This window comes from Bufo bufo, chromosome 5 (genome assembly GCF_905171765.1).
Source record: "Bufo bufo chromosome 5, aBufBuf1.1, whole genome shotgun sequence".
Taxonomy (NCBI): domain Eukaryota; kingdom Metazoa; phylum Chordata; class Amphibia; order Anura; family Bufonidae; genus Bufo; species Bufo bufo.
This window is the reverse complement of record NC_053393.1, coordinates 143,638,505-143,658,189: the sequence shown is the minus strand read 5'-3', so window position 1 is coordinate 143,658,189 and position 19,685 is coordinate 143,638,505. Positions and strand designations below refer to the sequence as shown.

Below are 19,685 nucleotides of genomic sequence, written 5' to 3'. Positions count from 1 at the left end.
TTTCTAGGATTTACATCCTGAGGCCTCATACACAGGATCTGGCCATGTGCTAGCTGTTCCGTGCATTGTGGACCACAATTTGCGGCCCCCAACGCACGGGCACCATCTGTGCGGTTGTGCATTTCTCTGTTTCGCGGCCCCACAAAAAAAAAAAAATATAGAACATGTCCTATTCTTGTCCGCAGTTGCAGACAAGAATAGGCATTTTCTATGATAGCGGTGGCATGTGCGATACACAAATTGCGGAATGCACATGGGCCGATATCCATGTTTTGTGGATCCGCAAAACACCACGTTCGTGTGAATGTAGCCTTAGGCTGGGTTCACATCACGTTTTATACCTCCATTTTGACATATACGTTAGAAAAAAAAAAAAGAATACAAAAACACAGCACGCCACGTTCTTGTTTCCTGCCGCAGTTCGGTAAAAAAAACGTGTGTTTTTCTTTTTTCAATGGAACTCAATGGCGGAGGGATACCACTGTATGGCATCAGTCTGAAGCATCCATTTAACGTACATGTTTTTTGCATATGTTAACCTCTTAAGGACATAGGGCGTACAGGTACGCCCTTGTGCCCTGGTACTTAAGGACACAGGGCGTACATGTACGCCCTGTGTATTTTCGATCACTGCCGTGCGGCTGGCAGTGATCGGAAACCGGTGCCTGCTCAAATCATTGAGCAGGCACCTAGGCTAAATGCGCGGGGGGGTCCCGTGACTCCCCCCATGTCGGCGATCGCGGCAAACCGCAGGTCAATTCAGACCTGCGGTTTGCTGCGATTTCTGCAGTTTCTGGTCATCAGAAACTTTATATGTCTAAAAAAACGTTTTATTCACCCCCCCCCCTCTGCACCCCCGAATGATTTTGTGGTGGCGGGAGGTGCAGGGGGAGGGTTGCGGGCGGTGTGGGCGGTGCGGGAGGTGCAGGGGGAGGGTTGTGGGCGGTGCGGGAGGCGGGCGGTGCGGCAGGCGGGATCGCGATCCCCCGCCTGCCTCCCCTTGTATAATCGTTGGTTTCTAGTGGGTATACCAGGGTGCCAGCACATTGCTGGCACCCTGGTATAAACGGCTGACATCTGCGATGTCAGCCGTTTAACCCTTTCCATACAGCGGTCCGTACGGACCGCTGTATGGAAAAGGTTAACAGCGCAGGGAGCTCCCTCCCTCTCCCATCGGGGGGCTGCTGTGCCTTTGCAGCCCCCCGATGGGGAGGGAGAGAGCCCCCCGACAGATCCCCTCCTTACCCTTCCCCGTCTGCGCAGTTCTGGCCAGTACTGAGCAGACGGGGAAGGTTCCTATGGCAACAGGACGCCTCTCAGGCGTCCTGCTGTCCATGGTGCTGAACAGATCTGTGCTAAAAGGCATAGATCTGTTCAGACAAGTGTAAAATACAGTGCAGTACAATATATATTGTACTGTACTGTATTATACAGACATCAGACCCACTGGATCTTCAAGAACCAAGTGGGTCTGGGTCCAAAAAAAAGTGAATAAAAGTGAAAAAAAAGTAAAAATCAAAAAACACATTTATCACTGATAAAAAATGAAAAAAATAAAATTCCCTACACATGTTTGGTATCACCGCGTCCGTAACGACCTGATCTATAAAACGGTCATGTTACTTTACCCGAACGGTGAACACCATAAAAATAAAAAATAAAAAACTATGATGAAATTGAAATTTTGCCCACCTTACTTCCCAAAAAAGGTAATAAAAGTGATCAAAAAAGTCGCATGTACGCCAAAATTGTAACAATCAAACCGTCATCTCATCCCGCAAAAATCATACCCTACCCAAGATAATCGCCCAAAAACTGAAAAAACTATGGCTCTTAGACTATGGAAACACTAAAACATGATTTTTTTTGTTTCAAAAATGAAATCATTGTGTAAAACTTACATAAATAAAAAAAAAGTATACATATTAGGTATCGCCGCGTCCGTATCGCCCGGCTCTATAAAAATATCACATGATATAACCCCTCAGATGACCACCGTAAAAAAATAAAAATAAAAACGGTGTAAAAAAAGCCATTTTTTGTCATCTTACGTCACAAAAAGTGTAATAGCAAGCAATCAAAAAGTCATATGCACCCCAAAATAGATGCCAATCAAACAGTCATCTCATCCCGCAAAAAATGAGACCCTACTTAAGATAATCGCCCAAAAACTGAAAAAACTATGGCTCTTAGACTATGGAGACACTAAAACATTTTTTTAGTTTTAAAAATGAAATCATTGTGTAAAACTTACATAAATAAAAAAAATTGTATACATATTAGGTATCGCCGCGTCCGTGACAACCTGCTCTATAAAATTACCACATGATCTAACCTGTCAGATGAATTTTGTAAATAACAAAAAAAAACGGTGCCAAAAAAGCTATTTCTTGTTACCTTGCCGCACAAAAAGTGTAATATAGAGAAACCAAAAATCATATGTACCCTAAACTAGTACCAACAAAACTGCCAACCTATCCCGTAGTTTCTAAAATGGGGTCACTTTTTTGGAGTTTATACTCTAGGGGTGCATCAGGGGGGCTTCAAATGGGACATGGTGTAAAAAAAAACTGTCCAGCAAAACCTGCCTTCCAAAAACCGTATGGCATTCCTTTCCTTCTGCACCCTGCCGTGTGCCCGTACAGCGGTTTATGACCACATATGGGGTGTTTCTGTAAACTACAGAATTAGGGCCATAAATAATGAGTTTTGTTTGGCTGTTAACCCTTGCTTTGTAACTGGCAAAAAAATATTAAAATGGAAAATCTGCCAAAAATGTGAAATTTTGAAATTGTATCTCTATTTTCCATTAAATCTTGTGCAACACCTAAAGGGTTAACAAAGTTTGTAAAATCAGTTTTGAATACCTTGAGGGGTGTAGTTTCTTAGATGGGGTCACTTTTATGGAGTTTATAATCTAGGGGTGCATCAGGGGGGCTTCAAATGGGACATGGTGCCAAAAAAACAGTCCAGCAAAATCAGCCCTCCAAAAACCAAACGGCGCACCTTTCACTCTACGCCCCGCTGTGTGCCCGTACAGTAGTTTACGGCCACATATTGGGTGTTTCTGTAAACGGCAGAGTCAGGGCAATAAAGATACAGTCTTGTTTGGCTGTTAACCCTTGGTTTGTTAGTGGAAAAAATGGGTTAAAATGAAAAATTAGACAAAAAAATAAAATTCTCAAATTTCCTCCCCATTTGCCAATAACTCTTGTGCAACACCTAAAGGGTTAACAACGTATGCAAAATCAGTTTTGAATACCTTGAGGGGTGTAGTTTCTTAGATGGGGTCATTTTTGGGTGGTTTCTATAATGTAAGCCTCGCAAAGTGACTTCAGACCTGAACTGGTCCCTAAAAATTGAGTTTTTGTAAATTTCTGAAAAATTTCAAGATTTGCTTCTAAACTTCTAAGCCTTGTAACATCCCCAAAAAATTAAATATCATTCCCAAAACAATTCAAACATGAAGTAGACATATGGGGAATGTAAAGTCATCACAATTTTTGGGGGTATTACTATGTATTACAGAAGTAGAGAAACTGAAACTTTGAAATTTGCAAATTTTTCCAAATTTTTGTTAAATTAGGTATTTTTTGATGCAAAAAAAATTATTTTTTTGACTCCATTTTACCAGTGTCATGAAGTACAATATGTGACGAAAAAACAATCTCAGAATGGCCTGGATAAGTCAAAGCGTTTTAAAGTTATCAGCATTTAAAGGGACTCTGGTCAGATTTTCAAAAAATGGCCTGGTCCTAAGGTGTAAAAAGGCTGTGTCCTTAAGGGGTTAAACGGATGGTAAAAACGTGATATGAGCCTAGCCTTAAAATGACCATGGCTTCCAATTGATAAACGTGCCCACTGTACGTGGTACAGCGGTTATCCAGGGTGGCACAAATATATGGGAATATCCAGGAAGCCTCATAAAGTACCAGTAGCCACATCCCCCGATAAATATCAGATTCTTATAAGAGAAGTGGAAGCCCCCTTTAAATGGACTCCTCGGCGGTGTGCGGACGTCAGGCGGCCGCCTGCTGGATGGAGCAGGAGGGGGCGGGGACCTGCACAGGGAAACCCCGGCCCCACTCACTGGAATTCCAGGCTGCGCTGCGGACGGAGAGCTCGCGAGCTTTGGCCGCCACCGCCGCCGCAGCCGCATCCCTCGCGAGAGCACCGGGTCGCCATTCGTCGTGACGTCACTGTGTATTGTTGTGAGGGGGAACGGGAGCGTCCCAGAGCTGTCAGCTGAGCCGTGCCGCCGCCAAGCCATTGTCTCCCCCGCTCAGTGCCCGTGGATCCCCCACGTCATAAGAACCATCAATGAGATGCCAACATGAAAGACAAGAGGAAGAAGAAGGACCGCACCTGGGCCGAGGCTGCCCGCCTGGTAGGTGCCCTCCGTCCCCTCCTCCTCCCAGCCTGCCCTGCCGGACCGGGGGCTTTGTTGTTCTGAGAGTTTACAGGGCACAGACTGCACTCCCATCATCCCCATCCATTCATACTGAAGCCCACAGCAGCAGGGCTGGCCATAGCACTGGCACTGGTGACAGCCTGGAGAATGATGTGGATGGGAGCAGTCATGGCCATGTCACTGTATGAGCACATGTATGTGTCATATCCCAGGGCCATGTATAATGTGTGTGTGATAATTCCACCATCTATAACAAGTGATTGCGCCTGCACAGGAATATACTGTATGAGGGGTATGGCAGCAGAGGGGTCCTACAGGTAGGTAGTATACTGTACAAGAGAGGTCCTACAGGTATGTAGTATACTGTACAAGAGGGGTCCTACAGGTATGTAGTATACAGTATGGCGGGGTCCTATAGGTATGTAGTATACAGTACGGAGGGGTCCTACAGGTATGTAGTATACTGTACGGAGGGGTCCTACAGGTATGTAGTATACTGTACGGAGGGGTCCTACAGGTAGGTAGTATACTGTACACGAGGGGTCCTACAGGTATGTAGTATACTGTACACGAGGGGTCCTACAGGTATGTAGTATACAGTACGGAGGGGTCCTACAGGTATGTAGTATACAGTACGGAGGGGTCCTACAGGTATGTAGTATACTGTACGGAGGGGTCCTACAGGTATGTAGTATACAGTACGGAGGGGTCCTACAGGTATGTAGTATACAGTACGGAGGGGTCCTACAGGTATGTAGTATACTGTACGGAGGGGTCCTACAGGTATGTAGTATACTGTACGGAGGGGTCCTACAGGTATGTAGTATACTGTACGGAGGGGTCCTACAGGTATGTAGTATACTGTACGGAGGGGTCCTACAGGTATGTAGTATACTGTACGGAGGGGTCCTACAGGTATGTAGTATACTGTACGGAGGGGTCCTACAGGTATGTAGTATACTGTACGGAGGGGTCCTACAGGTATGTAGTATACAGTACGGAGGGGTCCTACAGGTATGTAGTATACAGTACGGAGGGGTCCTACAGGTATGTAGTATACAGTACGGAGGGGTCCTACAGGTATGTAGTATACTGTACGGAGGGGTCTTACAGGTATGTAGTATACTGTACGGAGGGGTCCTACAGGTATGTAGTATACTGTACGGAGGGGTCCTACAGGTATGCAGTATACAGTACGTAGGGGTCCTACAGGTATGCAGTATACTGTACGGAGGGGTCCTACAGGTATGCAGTATACTGTACGGAGGGGTCCTACAGGTATGCAGTATACAGTACGGAGGGGTCCTACAGGTATGTAGTATACAGTACGGAGGGGTCCTACAGGTATGTAGTATACAGTACGGAGGGGTCCTACAGGTATGTAGTATACTGTACGGAGGGGTCCTGCAGGTATGTAGTATACTGTACGGAGGGGTCCTGCAGGTATGTAGTATACTGTATGTGTGTGCTCAGTGTAGATGGCACATTAATCCTAGGCCTGGTAATCATGTTATATCTGTACTAATGGCGACGTATTGAGGCCGTACTTCCCTGCCTTTGTATAAAGTGTTCATCACAGTCGTCAATAAGTGCAGTGTTCATACATGATCACCGCGCTGTCATGTTACGTCAGACATCATCATGCGGTACGTGAACACATACATATCATGGACGTGTCGGCAAGAGATTCTCTAACGTCTTGTATTTCTAATAATTCTCTGGTTTGTGCGTAGATACAGTGTACATTGCACCGTAATACATGGCCGTATGTGGGGGTGATCCTACAGTAGTGTATGGAGATGTGTACAGTGCAGAGACACGCTGTCCTGATCCATTCTCTCCTGCCTTGTACGAAGCGTCACCTCCAGCATGGACCTCAGTGTTCATACATGATCAGCGCATGGCCCAGCTGGGATATCCTCCTCTCCCGTGTACTTCCAGGTGCTTCTAGGTGTAGCGTGACGTGGCGCCCAGTAATACACGATGGTCCTGAGTAAGGGTCGTCTTTCACACTGGATCCACACTGGTTCCGGTGACCCCCTCCTATGACAGGTCCTATAGACAGGACTGGTCCTGACACTGTCATGTCACTTCATTGTTGTGCACCTTCAAAGGCATTATAAAATGTCAGTCTAAGGCTACTTTCACACTTGCGTTTTTGTCTGATCCGGTAGGGTTCAGCAAAAACGCTTCCGTTTTTGATAATACAACCATCTGCATCCGTTATGAATTGATCTGGTCGTATTATCTTTAAAATAGCAATGACTGATCCTGCATGAACACTGTTGTAAGTCAATGGGGGACGGATCCATTTTCTATTGTGTCCGAGAAAACATATCCGGCCCATTGACTTACATCCCATGCCGGACAGAAAAATGCTGCTTGCGTTTGGGAACGCAACCAACTGGAACGGAATGCGTTCTGGTGCGCTCTGTTCCGTTGAGTCTTGACAATGAATAGGGACAAAACGGACGCGTTTTCCTCCGGTATTGAGATCCTCTGCTGGATCTCAATACCGGAAAAGAGAAACGCTAGTGTGAAAGTAACCTAAGGCCTCATGCACATGACCATATGTTTGATTCGCATCCGATCCACATTTTTTGCGGATCAGTTGCAGACCCACTTATTTCAATGTATGCATCTGTATGTTCATACCCCGGCCCTACAGAAAAGATAGAACATGTCATATTCTTTTCCATTTTACACACAAGGATAGGAAATTTCTAGATGTAAAAAAATAAAAAATAAATTGTCGGCATGCACAGAGCCGCGATCTGTGTTTTGTGAATCCACAAAGCGGACACGGCCGTGTGCATGAGGCCTTAGGCCATAAGTGATTGTGAGCCAAAACCAGGAGTGGAGGCTACAGACATAAGCTATAAGGCCTCATGCACACCACCATACAGTGCTGCCCATAATTATTCATACCCCTGGCAAATTTTGACTTAAAGTTACTTTTATTTAACCAGCAAGTAATTTTTTGACGGGAAATGACATAGGTGTCTCCCAAAAGATAAGACGATGTACAAGAGGCATTATTGTGGGAAAAAAAACATTTCTCAACTTTTATTTACATTTGAGCAAAAAGTGTCCAGTCCAAAATTATTCACACCCTTCTCAATAATCAATAGAAAAGCCTTTATTGGCTATTACAGCAATCAAACGCTTCCTATAATTGCAGACCAGCTTTTTGCATGTCTCCACAGGTATTTTTGCCCATTCATCTTTCGCAATGAGCTCCAAATCTTTCAGGTTGGAGGGTCTTCTTGCCATCACCCTGATCTTTAGGTCCCTCCACAGATTCTCAATTGGATTCAAGTCTGGACTCTGGCTGGGCCTCTCCAAAACGTTAATGTTGTTGTCTGCTAACCATTTCTTCAACACTTTTGCTGTGTGTTTTGGGTCATTGTCATGCTGAAATGTCCACTGGTGCCCAAGGCCAAGTTTCTCTGCAGACTGCCTGATGTTGTCATTGAGAATCCTCATGTATTGCTCTTTTTTCATGGTGTCGTTTACTGTGATTAGGTTCCCTGGTCCATTGGCCGAAAAACACCCCCAAAGCATTAGGTTCCCACCACCATGTTTGACAGTGGGGATGGTGTTCTTTGGGTTGAAGGCTTCTCCTTTTTTACGCCAAATGAAGGAAACATCATTGTGACCAAACAATTAAATTTTTGTTTCATCTGACCATAACACAGAAGACCAGAAGTCTTCTTCTTTGTCCAGATGAGCTTTTGCAAAGGCCAAGCAAGCTTTTGTGTGCCTTATCTGGAGAAGTGGCGTCCTCCTTGGTCTGCATTGTCCATTGTCTGCCTTGAGACATTGCCACCAGCAGAGCCCAGATTCACCAGGATGGCCTTGGTGGTGATCCTTGGATTCTTTTTCACCTCTCTAACTATCCTCCTGCCCAGCACAGGTGTCACTTTTGGCTTCCGACCACGTCCTCTGAGATTTTCCACAGTGCGGAACATTTTTTTGCTGAAATGTAAATAAAAGCTGAGAAATGTTTTTTTTCCCACAATAATGCCTTTTGTACATCGTCTTATTATCTTTTGGGAGACACCTATGTCATTTCCCGTCAAAAAATACTTGCTGGTTGAATAAAAGTAAATTTAAGTCAAAATTTGCAAGGGGTATGAATAATTATGGGCAGCACTGTATGTATTCTGCGGTTCGCAAAAAATACAGATGACGTCCGTGTGCATTTCGTATTTTGCGGAACGGAACGGAACAGCTGGCCCCTAATAGAACAGTCCTATCCTTGTCCGTAATGCGGACAGTAATAGGATATGTTCTATCCTTTTGTGGAACGGACATACGGAAATGGAATGCACACGGAGTACCTTCCTTTTTTTTTTGCAGACCCATTGAAATGAATGGTCCACAAAAAAAACGGAATGGACACGGAAAGAAAATACATTCGTGTGCATGAGCCCGAAGAGGATGGTCTCCCCCTGTCCTGGTTTTGGCTCACAATCACTGATCTGACATAGTGTTTGTCATTACATGGGCTGTGCAGTGTTGTTTTTGTTTGTCTGTTTTTTGTCAAATATGACGGAATCTGTAATGGAGGGTCCAACACAAATATGAACGGTGCCTAACACTGGCCACACATTAAAAAGCGGTCAGCCAAAAGCTCGATCAGCAGCTGTCTCTCTGGATCTTTTACGTTTCCATGCTAGGGTCGGCCTTGCCTTCATGTAGTGAATGGGGAGAAAGACTCAGGGTCCTTTATACGGGCCCATTGACACATGCCGCTGAGCCAGTGGCGTAGCTATAGGGGTCGCAGCGGTCGCAATTGCGACCGGGCCCCTAAATCAGGAGTGACATCACTGTGCTCAATTACATGATCCATCGCCCTGCAATCAGCGCTGTTTTCCCATTTAAGTAGTGGACCACGACGGACCCCATTATAAGACGATTAGGTCTGTTGGACCCCGCCGCAGTCTGTTGTACAGCAGATTTGGTAGAGATTTTGGCCTCAGTTTATAGCAGAAACCACCGTGGAGGTGTTAACAGCTTTAGTGTCTGTTCACGCACGTCAGGAGCGTCTATGCCGTGATACGTTCCCTATAGGTTATGTTAAAAAAATGTATATCACCAGGTATGGAGTTCTTTTTAGAGATATATCTGTATGGAATAGCACATGGAAGATTGCACTAGTCCAGGGATGTCCATCCTGCGGCCCTCCAGCTGTTGCAAAACTACAACTCCCAGCATGCTCGGACAGACTACAGCTAGTAGGGCATGCTGGTGTTGTAGTTTTGCAACAGCTGGAGGGCCGCAGGATGGCCATCCCTGCACTAGTCCATAGAATTGAACTTGTCATGAATTTTGCTGCGGATTTCACATTATAAGGTAATATCCGTTGTGGACATCCGCAGCCTGGACTGACATGGTCCATTTTACCTGCAGCACATGAATGAGATTTAGTAAACTTTCATAAACCTCGCTGGTGCTGTAATGCACTGCGCAGAACATCTGCGGCGTGTCTGCCACGTCTGAACATACCCTAAAGAAGGATTCCAGCAATTTCCTTTCTCTGGACGTGTAATGATGTATAATCGGTTTTGCACACTGCAAACCACGTACCCACAAAATACAGATACCGTCTGTGTGCATGTCGTCATTTTCTCACTCTCTTCACTGGAACTTGTCCATCCATCGCACTCGATTCTGGTCCACGAATCGGACAAGAATAGGACACGTTCTATACTTTGTGGAACGGCCACACGGGTGTGAAATCAAATGAGTTGGTGAAATATGTGATCCACAAAAAAATGCAGAACAGATGCGGAGTCAAAATACGGTTGTGTGCCTGACCCTTTATGCATTTTGTACCCTTTCATTATGGGCAGCTGTGTCATGCGACCACCATTGTGACCTCCCAGTCCAGATTTTGCTTTCCTGTCCAGACAGGAGGTCGTTCTCTCCTGTGTGGCTGACTTCCTGTGAGCAATAGGATTATCACCTATCAAAATCCTTTCCTGCAGCTCTCAGACCCTCCCCACTAAGCTCTGTCCTTCTTTAGGGTAAGTTCAGATGGAGGATTTTGTCTCCGACAAAATCCTCCACGTATCTCATGGCAGAAGCCTCTGGTCTGTGCTGTGGTTTTCATGTGGGCCAGATCTAGGTCCAGCTTCACTCAATGGATATGTACTGCCGGCAGGTCCCCTCTGCAGCTTTGTTAGGCCTCAATTGACATGCACATATCTTTATGAATTGTAAACTTTATTGATGTTTGGAGCAACTTATTTATTATTAATGTCTGGATCATGGTGTCAATGGTCTAGGCACAGATGGGTGATTAAATGAGCAAGCGCTCATCTTCGCACTCCATTGCTGGGGGGTAAAAAAAAGTCCCCATATGTGACATTCAGAGAGCAAGTATGCTCTCTGCTTGATGGGTGAAGGAGGATGATACCATGCACAGAAGTCCATGTTATCTGCAAGTATGCTCTCTGCTTGATGGGTGAAGGAGGATGATACCATGCACAGAAGTCCATGTTATCTGCAAGTATGCTCTCTGCTTGATGGGTGAAGGGGGTTGAAAACATGCACAGAAGTCCATGTTATCCTCTTCCTGGGGACATGTCTCTGACCACTGGCACGTCATCTCAGCCAGCTGAAGGGGGGGGGGGGGGGGGGGTGGCTGCTTTCTCTTGCCATATCTGGGGTTGTGTACCAGCTAGAGATTCAAGCAGCCAGGTCGTGTTTTAAAGCTTACAACTGAGATTGCTTGCTTCGATAGATCAAAAGAGCACTTAGAAATTGGATTGGGATTAAAAGCTGCAGGTACGGTATATGCAGCTTTCACAGAGACCTCTTTTTATGGGCTCTACCTTATGATCCTAGTCTTGTTTTAAGGCTGAGGTTGCTGCATAGCCTGAGATGCAGCCATCATTAGCAATGATGTTCAAGATTGTGAATCGCCACCCTGCAAGGATGTATGAGATACGGCCTGGGTAGGGAAAGGGTTAACCAGCTGGTTGTTACACCCACTACTGCATGCATGGAGCTCGGATGTCACTGACGGCATACGGCTCAGTTTCGCCTGACAGGCAGCTGTCATGTAATGTCACCAAAATTCATAGACAAGTCTCCCAACTGTAGTGTAAGTAGTATGCGGGCAAGACAGTGGCAGTATATGGCATTTATCCTCAAGGCTGAGAGTAATTAGCAGCGTATGATGGCAGCATTATGGTACAGTAGATGACTAGGCTGGGCAATTGAAATATAAGCGCAAAAAATGGAGACTTATTACCCACCCTACTCATGTCCGTTCAGTTACCTGTGCTCTTCTGTGCAGTAAGGGTGCCTCCGCACCATGCCGATTATGGGCGGCTTCTTGTGGGGATAATTACAGCGTCATACAGTACCAGCAAAGTGTATGAAATTATACAAATCTCATCAATACTTAGCTTTTTTTTTCTTCTTAGGTGCGGAACTTGACATATGATGTGGATTTTGAAATCTGCAGCATGCCAATTGTTATTGCGTCATTCTTGTGCGGATTTCACCCTCTTCAGGTGGCTGCACATGAAATCTGCCCAAATAACTGCACTATTTATTGCATTTTTGGTGCGATTTTATGTGTTTTTGGTGTGGATTTGATGCAGATTTTCCGCAGACCTCACCCTTCCATTGAAAAGGGTGAAATCTGCACAAGAAAAATACAACAGCTGACACATTGCAGATTTCAAAATCTGAACGGCAGGTCAATTTCTGCTCCTAGGAAAAAAACGTGAAGTGTCCATGAGATTTGTCTAATTGTGTACTGTATTAGGCTACATGCACACGACCGTATGTGTTTTGCGGTCCGCCATCCGTATGCCATCCATTTTTATATATTTTTTGCTGATCCATTGTAACAATGCCTAAAACGGACAAGAATAGGACATGTTCTATTTATTTTTTTGCGCGGCTACGGAACGGACATACGGATGCAGATAGCACACGGTGTGCTGTCCGCATTTTTTGCGGACCCATTGAAATGAATGGGTCCGCATACTATCCGCAAAAAGAATAGAACGAACACGGAAGCAAACAAAGTTTGTGAGCATGTAGCCTTCCACTGCGGTTTTTCTACATGAAATCTGTGCAGACAACACTAGCCTAAGGCCTCATGCACACGACCGTTGTTGGGTTCCGTGTCCGTTGTTTTGATTTCCGTGATTTTCTGCGGACCCATTGACTTTCAATGGGTCCGTTGAAAACTCGGAAAATGCACCGTTTGTCATCCGCATTCAAGTCAATGGGTCCGTGAAAAAACACGGAGGCACACAAGATTGTCATCCGCGTCCGTGATCCGTGTCCGTTTTTTTCCTATAATTTTCAAGGCATTCTTGACTTAGATTTTTTTTTCACTTTTCATGTCTGGTGATCCTCCAAAAATCAAGGAAGACACACGAAAAAAAAAAACGGAACAACGGAACCCCGTTTTGCGGACCGTGAAAAAAACTGTTGTGTGCATGAGGCCTCGTGTGCAGCCATCCTTAAGCCCCTTTCACACAAGCGAGTTTTCCGCGCACTGAATCCGGACCCATTGATTTCAATGGGGCTGTGCACATGAGCGGTAATTTTCACACATCACTTGTGCGTTGCATGAAAATCGCAGCATGTTCTATATTCTGCATTTTTCACGCAACGTAGGCCTCATAGAAGTGAATGGGGCTGCGTGAAAATTGCAAGCATCCACAAGCAAGTGCGAATGCAATGCGATTTTCACGGATGTTTGCTAGGGAGATGATAATAAATAGGGATGAGGTCTATTCACTTTATTATTTTCCCTTATAACATGGTTATAAATAATGGAAAATAATAGCATTCTTTAATACATAATGCTAAGTATAATGTCCCTTGAGGGTTAAAAAATAATAAAAACATAACATGACGTCAGCGCAGGTCCTGCTGAATGAAGATAGAAGGATCTTGCGCTGATGTCAGCGCGATGATGTCAGCGCAGGTCCTGCAAGAAGAAGAAAGAAGACGATGCCGGCTGCGCGATCAGGTGGATGAGGCGAGTTATTTTTTTATTATTTTTTAACCCTCAATTGACATTATACTTAGCATTCTGTATTAAAGAATGCTATTATTTTCCATTATAACCATGTTATCATGGAAAATAATAAAATCTACAGAACACCTAACCCAAACCCGAACTTCAGTGAAGAAGTTCGGGTCTAGGTACCACATTCAGTTTTTTTTTTTTATCACGCGCGTGCAAAACGCATTAAAACGCTTTGCACTCGCGCAGAAAAAACTGAACCACTCAACGCAATCGCAGACAAAACTGACTGAAATTGCATGCGCACTCACGTGGGTTTCCCACAATGCATCCGGACAAAATCTGTGTCGCCCGTGATCAAGGGGCCTTAGGCTAAATGCACACGATCTGGATTGCATGCGGAAAATCCACACCGTAGGTCATGCACATTGTATTCTGTGAGAATTTGAAATTCTCATGTACACTATGCAGATTTTTTCCGTGCAGATTCTGACCTACGGTGCAGCATGTCAATTTATTTTATTTTTCCTGACCGGATTTTCTCCATTCACTTCAATGGGGAGAGTAAAATCCACATGCAGAAAATCCTCACCAAGCCAATTGACGCGGATCTTCCGCACGGATTTCCCTGTGAACACCTGCAGATTTCAGTGCCGATTCTCCGCACATAAATCCTGAACATGTGCATTTGCCCTTTGGCTAGGGCTATGCGACAATTTTTATAATGATGGTGTCGCACTGCGACATACTGAGACGCAACAGTCGCAGAAAAATCCATCTTTTTTGCTAGTCGTTTCGCACTCGCAGCATGTCGCATGTTGCAGTGCGACACCATAGACTATCATTATAAAAATTGTCACACAACATTGATGTCGCACCAATGTCGGTCGCCACATGTTGTAGTGTAGCCTTAAAGTGAAACCTGCAGAAAATCTGCAGCAAAAAAAAACGCATGACAAACTTACAAAAAACACAATATATAGTGCGGATTTGGTGCAGATTTCTTGCGGGTTTTCTGCACACACTAAGGCCCCTTTCACACAAGTGAGTTTTCCATGCGGGTGCAATGCGTGACGTGAACGCATAGCACCCGCACTGAATTCTGACCCATTCATTTCAATGGGTCTGTGTACATGAGCATTTTTTTTTCACACATCAGTTCTGCGTTGCGTGAAAATCGCAGCATGTTCTATATTCTACGTTTTTCACACAGTCCTGGCCCCATAGAAGTGAATGGGGCTTCAGTGAAAACGCATTGCATCCGGAGGCAAGTGCGGGTGCGATGCGTTTTTCACTGATGGTTGCTAAGAGACGTTGTTTGTAAACCTTCCGTTTTTTATGGTGCGCGTGAAAAACGCATCAAAACGCATTGCACCCGCGCGGAAAAAACTGAACGCAATCGCAGACAAAACTGACTGAACTTGCTTGCAAAATGGTGCGAGTTTCCCAGAACGCACCCAGAGCCAATCCGTATAATTCGTGTGAAAGAGGCCTTAGGAGTCCCTGCTCTGCTCTATGGAGTCAATGCGAGGCCACAGGCTCACCTGTTGTAAATGAAATATGGTTTTCTCTAGTATTCTTCCCATTCATAATGTACAGGTATCTACAGATACATCTCTACATAGCAGTACTGTGTGTGTGTGTTTTTTTTTTTTTTTTAAAGGATTACAGCAAAAAGTATATTTGTTTATTAGTTAGAAAATGAATTACCGTAACGCATTTTTGTAATGCACTTTATGAATTGAATATCGCTAAATGACTGGTATTCCCACTGAAAGCAGCTCAGGAGGGTGGTGGTAGTAGTCCTGTAATATCCTGCTGTGAACATTTCATTTATATTCTATTATCCATAGCTGAGTTCTGGTACGACCACACTGCACGGTTGGGATCTGGTCGGGTTGTGGCCAGCTGCGGTCAAGAACCGCACGGTCAATTAGACTGCGGCTGCCTGGTACTTAAGGCTACTTTGACACCAGCGTTTTTGCTGGATCTGTTACTGATCAAACAACCGTCAGCATCCGTTATGAACAGATCCGGTTGTATTATCTCTGAAATAGCCAAGACGTATCCGCCTCTACGTCAATGGGGGACGGATCCGTTTTCTTTTGTGTCCGATAAAACAGATCCGCCACAATTGACTTACATTGTGAGTCATGACTGATCCGTTTTGCCCCGGACCACATGGCGGACAGAGAAAAAACGGCTTGCAGCATTATTCTGTCCGCGGTGGGGATGCAATACCAAACGGAACTGAATGCATTCTGCTGACTCCGTTCACTCCATTGACAATGAAGTGTTTTCACCCGCTATTGAGATCCTATGACGGATCTTAATACCGGAAAGGTAAAGCGCAGATGTGAAAGTAGCCTAACTAATGAAGACCGCACTGTATAGGTAAATTCTTAATGGCCGTGCAGCACCTTGAATACCGCTCAGCCATTAATAACTCTTACATTTAGGCAGCTTCTGCCTAATTGGCCTTGCGTTTCTTGACCACCACCGGATCACTACTGCGCATGTGGTCATACACATACACTGTGTTTCCTCCTAGGACAGGTGGTACTCCCAGACTGGTGGAGGTACTCCTACCACACCCACATATGGCTCTGTATTGCCCTCCCACTGTCGGTGGTACATCCAGCACACTTTGAGTGAATCCTGTTCTCCTGGAACAGATTGTGTTCCCCTTGAAGGGAGTCTGTCACAACCGAGGCCCATTTTAACAGTTTGCATTACACTGTGTAGCTCCCCTAATGTCATTTCCCAATATACCTCCATGTCCTAATCCCTCTTCTTCTGGCCCCAGAAAACAGGTTCTTATAGGTGTGCAAATGAGGATAAAAGGGCTTTACTTATGTGGCGCATGTGCCGTTCAGTAGTCACAGGTGGCGCATGCTTAAAGAAGATGCGTGCCTGCATGAGACATGGCGACATCGAGGAGGGTAGGAGGTGGAGAAGAGGAGGGGAGCGGCGGCGGCCCCATTCTAATGGGTGCGGCTGGGCTCCTTTGCTGATGAGTACGGCCCCTTAGGCTCTCTTATCCTCATTTGCATACTTATAAAGACCTGTTTTTCGGGGCCAAAAGAAAAGGGATCAGGAAATAAAGGTATATTTGGAAACAACATTAGAAGAGCTACAGTGCAATGCAGGCTGTTAAAAACAGGCTGCGGAGGTGACGGACTAAGGATCTATTCACACATCCGTAGAATGGGTCCGCATCCGTTCCGCAAATTGTGGCAGGAATGGATGCGGACAGCGGACAGAAAAAAATAGAACATGTCCTATTCTTGTCTGCAATTGCGGACAAGAATAGGCAGTTCTATGGGGGATCCGCAATACACTACGGACGTGTGAATGGACCCTTAGAGGAGCAGTGCCAATGATACTTTGGGGGGGGGGGGGGGGGGGGCCACTGCTCAGTCTGTCCAAGACTTGCTGCCCCCCTTGGCATGCGCAGCATGTGCACTTTCCAGCATACCGCCGTGCATGTCAGAGAAACCAGCGCCCACCAGGATGGAAGCAGAAGAGAGGGGCCCGCCACTGCCTGCCCCACACATAGCATCACTAAAAAAATTGTTGCTCATTAGTCTTAATCGAGGTAAATGTACAATTCATCGTGATGTGTTTTAGGTCATAATCACCCAGCCTTACCATTTTTACTAATTCTGGTTTTATATGCCCACTGCTTGCTTGTCAAAAATCACAAAAACAGATCCTGCACGATATGATAAATGAATATGCGGATGTGCATGGCTACATTTATAAAAGTGAAATCACAAATAAAATGCACTAAGGTTACCAACAGCATAAGTAGATTTAGAGTAGGACCTCCCTGACTTAGATCACCTTGGCACGGGTAGACAGGCACAGATGTGTTTTGATCAGAGACTCAGATTTTATCATATCAGAGTGAGGGCTTAGGGTACTTTCACACTAGCGTTTTTCTTTTCCGGCACTGAGTTCCATCAAAAGGGCTCAATGCCGGAAAAGAACTGATTAGGTATATCCCTATGCATTCTGAATGGAGAGTAATCCGTTCAGGATGCATCAGGATGTCTTCAGTTCAGTCATTTTGACTGATCAGGAAAAAGATAAAACCGCAGCATGCTACGGTTTTATCTCCGGCCAAAAAAACTGAAGACTTGCCTGAATGCCGTCCTTCCAGTCTGCGCATGCCGGATGACACCGGAAAGACGGATTCGACATTTCAATGCATTTTTCTGACTGATCAGGCATTTTTAAGACTGATCAGTATCCTGATCAGTCTTACAAATGCCATCAGTTGGCATACGTTTTGCCGGATTCGGCAGGCAGTTCCGGCGACGGAACTGCTTGCCGGATCACTCTGCCGCAAGTGTGAAAGTAGCCTTAGTCCATATATAATGTTTGCATCTATTGTGTTAGTGGATTATTTTTTGTGTTTTTTTTATGAATTTAACCCTCTGCATGGACCTTTGAGTGACATATGCCGGGAAAATGTCTGACTATATTGTCCTTATGCCCTGTCACTGCTGGTTCCTGGACCTGGGAAGGATTTGTCTAGGCCCGCTGTAAGACATTATTATAGGACGGAGAATGTGGAGTGTCTTTATTTGAGGGCAGCTTTTCCAGAAAATCCCCTTTATACATTTTGATATTCTTTTGCAGTATCATCAACATTTTAAAAACATTTTAAGGGTCCATTCACCTGTCCGCAAAATGGGTCCGCATCCGTCCCGAAATTTTGCGGAACGGGTGCAGACCCATTCGTTTTCAATGGGGCCGGAATGTGCTGTCCGCATCCGCATTTGCGGATCCGCTCTTCCGCATCTGTGCTTCCGTTTCCACAAAAAAATAGAACATGTCCTATTCTTGTCCGCAATTGCGGACAAGATTAGGCATTTTCTATTATAGTGCCAGCGATGTGGAATGCACATTGCCACTGTCCGTGTTTTGCGGATCCGCAAAACACTTACGGACGTGTGAATGGACCCTTACAGCAAATATATGACTATTCTATGTCACTCTGTGGATATATATATATTTTTAAGTCCATGTATACAAGTTAGGCCCCTTTCACACGGGCGAGTATTCCGCGCGGATGCGATGCGTGAGTTGAACGCATTGCACCCGCACTGAATCATGACCCATTCATTTCTATGGGGCTGTGCACACGAGCTGTGATTTTCACGCATAACTTGTGCGTTGCGTGAAAATCGCAGCATGTTCTATATTCTGCGTTTTTCAAGCAACGCAAGCCCCATAGAAGTGAATGGGGTTGCGTGAAAATCGCAAGCATCCGCAAGCAAGTGCGGATGCGGTGCGATTTTCACGCACGGTTGCTAGGTGACGATCGGGATGAGGACCCGATCATTATTATTTCCCCTTATAACATGGTTATAAGGGAAAATAATAGCATTCTGAATACAGAATGCTAAGTAAAATAGGGCTGGAGGGGTTAAAAAAAAAATTCTAAAAATGTAACTCACCTTAATCCACTTGTTCGCGCAGCCGGCATCTCTTCTGTCTTTAACTGTGAGCAATAGGACCTTTGATGACGTCACTACGCTCATCACATAATCCATCATCATGGTGATGGATCATGTGATGGACTATGTGATGAACGCAGCGACATCATCAAAGGTCCTATTGCTCACAGTTAAAGACAGAAGAGATGCCGGCTGCGCGAACAAGTGGATTAAGGTGAGTTACATTTTTTTTTTTTTTTTTTTAACCCCTCCAGCCCTATTTTACTTAGCATTCTGTATTCAGAATGCTATTATTTTCCCTTATAACCATGTTATAAGGGGAAATAATACAATCTACAGAACACCGATCCCAAGCCCGAACTTCTGTGAAGAAGTTCGGGTTTGGGTACCAAACATGTGTGATTTTTCTCACGCGAGTGCAAAACGCATTACAATGTTTTGCACTCGCGCGGAAAAATCGCGCATGTTCCCGCAACGCACCCGCACATTTTCCCGCAACGCCCGTGTGAAACCAGCCTAAGTGTTCTGGCTTTTTAACTTCTCTGTCTGGACTTTTAGCACGGCAGCGAGGCTCACTTAACACTCTGTCAGACCATCAGTCAGATCATGGGGGAGTGTGGGGGTGAGGAGTGAATTAGATCATCACACATCACCTATGCCAGGGATGGCCAACCTGAGGCTCTCCAGATGTTGCAAAACTACAACTCCCAGCATGCCCGGACTGCCAACAGCTATCAGCCTACAGCAGGGCATGGTGAGAATTGTAGTTTTACAACAGCTGGAGAGCCACAGGTTGGCC

At 45.2% G+C, this 19,685-nt stretch overlaps 1 protein-coding gene across 2 annotated transcripts in view; it reads left to right on the top strand.

The window, feature by feature from the left end:
• Positions 1-4,188: 4,188 nt before the first annotated feature.
• The window catches only part of ASXL3 (ASXL transcriptional regulator 3), a 164,266-nt gene continuing 148,769 nt past the window's right edge, over positions 4,189-19,685 (top strand). For both annotated transcript variants that reach the window (XM_040432534.1, XM_040432533.1), the window contains exon 1: positions 4,189-4,387. In XM_040432534.1, coding sequence (XP_040288468.1) covers positions 4,334-4,387 — 54 coding nt within the window. In that variant the 5' untranslated portion in view covers positions 4,189-4,333. The remainder of the gene's footprint in view (positions 4,388-19,685) is intronic.